At 40.1% G+C, this 2,675-nt stretch overlaps 1 protein-coding gene across 1 annotated transcript; it reads right to left on the bottom strand.

Annotated features, from left to right (window-relative positions):
- Positions 1 to 6: 6 nt before the first annotated feature.
- Positions 7 to 2,049, bottom strand: LOC104951793 (protocadherin alpha-3-like; the record flags this gene model as incomplete). The annotated part of the gene is made up of 1 exon (XM_010778521.1): positions 7 to 2,049. A coding segment is annotated over exon 1 (2,043 nt), but the record flags the coding sequence as incomplete, so codon positions are not given.
- Between the last annotated feature and the right edge of the window lie 626 nt (positions 2,050 to 2,675).

The following is a 2,675-nucleotide window of genomic DNA, read 5'->3' as shown; positions in this document are numbered from 1 at the left end:
TGCACTTTTAACATCAGCAGCAGCAAAAGCCTCTCTGGGCTCCACAAGTTTAACAACCACAGTAGCTGTTGCTGACAGGGAAACGTTGCCATTGTCTTTCACCAGTATGAGCAGTTTATGCTCAGCCTCGTCCGTCTCTGTGAATGAGCGAAGTGTTCTGATCTGTCCTGTATAGCGGTCCAAACCAAAGAGACTGTGGGCAGTAACTTCCTGCAGTGAGAACAGTAACCAGCCGTTATATCCTATGTCAGCGTCATAGGCTCTGACTTTAGTTACCAAGTGTCCTGCGTTCACATTGCGGGGAATCTCCTCCACACCTTCAGCAGAACCGTTAGAGCTGACCGGATACAGGATGACTGGAGCGTTGTCGTTCTGATCCAGAATGAACACGTGCACTGTGACGTTGCTGCTTAGTGAAGGAGTTCCAGAATCTGTGGCGACAACTTGGAACTGGAAAGTTTTCAGAGTCTCAAAGTCAAAGCTTTTTAGCGCCGAAATATCTCCAGTTTCAGAGTTCATATTAAGGAAAGACGTTATGTCATGTTGACTCCCTTCTCTCACTATTTGATATGCAATAGCTGCATTGTCATTTAAGTCATTGTCCGTTGCGCTTACAGAAAAAAATGAAATTCCAGCAACGTTATTTTCTACCAAATAAAACTCTATTGGATTTTGGGAGAAAAAAGGACTGTTGTCATTTACATCTGATATTCTAATATGTAGTGTTTTAAAAGTAGATAAGGGCTGTTCCCCACAATCGGTTGCTTTTATTGTTATCTCATAATGGGATACCTGCTCTCGGTTCAAATTTTTTGTAGTGACAACTGAATAAATGTTCTCCTTATAGGACGGCTTTAATTCAAAGGGGACGTTTGAATTTATACTTGATATTATTTTTCCATTGACACCGGAGTCTTTATCCGTTACACTCAGTAGTGAAATAACTGTGCCAAGCTTTGAGTCTTCCGACACAGTATTAGACAGTGATGTAATTTCTATTTCCGGTGGATTATCGTTAACGTCTAATATCTTTATCACGACTCTACACTCACCTGTCAGTGGAGGTGCTCCTTTATCTGATGCCTCAACATCGAGTTTATAAACGTCGTTTTCTTCATAATCAACCATTCCTTTTACTTTAATTTCTCCAGTTAATTTGTTCAATTCAAAAATGTCATAGACTTTTTTGTTCAGAGTTTTTCCGAGGCTATATTCTATTTCCCCATTAATGCCTTCATCGGGATCCGTTGCATTCATTTTAAATATTAATGTACCGACTGGGATGTTTTCTTGTATTTCAATTTGGTAAATCTCCTGACTAAACATCGGTCGATTATCATTACTATCCAGCACAATAATAGAAACATTAAGTGTGCCTGATTTTGGAGGTTTACCTCCATCAACTGCAGTAACCAGCAGCGTGTGTTTGTTCTTTTGTTCTCTGTCCAACGATTTCTTCAGAACTAAAAATGGTATTTTATCCTCATCGCTTTGGCGGATATCAACTTCAAAATGTTCATTTGACGTTAAAGTGTACGTACGAATAGAGTTAACTCCAGCATCGGGGTCGCTAGCAGTGTGCAGTTTAAATCGCTTTCCTGGTAATGTTTGTTCACCGATCTCAAATAATTGTTCTTTTTCAGGAAAACTAGGGGAATGATCATTTACATCCGTGATTTCTACAACAATATGGTGCATTTCCAACGGATTTTCAACTAGGATCTTTAGCTCCAGTAGACATGCACCACTGCCGTGACAAAGAAGCTCTCTGTCGATTTTCTTGTGTATATGCAGTGCCCCATTGTCCTGGTTTACCTCAAAAAAGGTTTCCTTCGTTCCAGAAACAACACGGAGCCGTCGTTCAGTTAACGATGTGATTTCGAGGCCAAGATCCTTGGCAACATTTCCAACAACAGTCCCTTCTCTTGCCTCCTCTGGAATAGTGTAACGTGTCTGAGCCAAAGCCTGGTTTCCGAAAAAAAGCAATAGAGCCAGATGAAACACAAACGCATAGTACTCCCTCATTCGACTTTGCTTGTCGGTCCCCATCATTCAAACAACTTACAGTAGAAAAACCCAAGGATAAGGGTTATATGTCCAACCCGTTGTTTATCGCACAATTCCAAAATGTATACCGAGAACCTATCGACTGGCATGCTTTATTCAAACGTCTGCCCTTCTCCAAAAAATAAAAGCTTTTTCATGGGAGGGACAAGGTCTCCGAAAATTTCCCAATGTAACAGTGACACCAGGAGGCTATTGAAAGGACGTAAAATAAGTGAAATTATATACTTCTTGTCATGGAATACCTCTGCTACAGTAATAGGCCTATATATAGTTGGCAAAATACAAATTGGCAGGTAAGATCCTAAATTAAAAAAATCACCATTCTTCTCTGTGTGTCTCTGTCTCAGTAATATTTATTCAGCAGGTAAAGATACACCTTGTATTTTTCTCTAACATTATGCACACGAGTCAACGCAAAATAACGAATATACTTGCAATGTAAAGCACCAGTAACAGCCATAGACTGTGGGTTATAGGAGACATTTGTCTATGCCATGATGATACATCTATAAACTAGCTCATAGCTGTCAGCATTCACTGCAGGCAAACCTACCACATATGCATCCTATCCATCTAGTGCATTACAAGACATCTATCAATATTTGTGC

The sequence above is a fragment of the Notothenia coriiceps genome, unplaced genomic scaffold (genome assembly GCF_000735185.1).
Source record: "Notothenia coriiceps isolate Sejong01 unplaced genomic scaffold, NC01 NC01_scaffold00019147, whole genome shotgun sequence".
Classification (NCBI taxonomy): Eukaryota; Metazoa; Chordata; class Actinopteri; order Perciformes; family Nototheniidae; genus Notothenia; species Notothenia coriiceps.
Note: the sequence above shows the minus strand (reverse complement) of the source record. Positions and strands in the feature narration are given on the sequence as shown.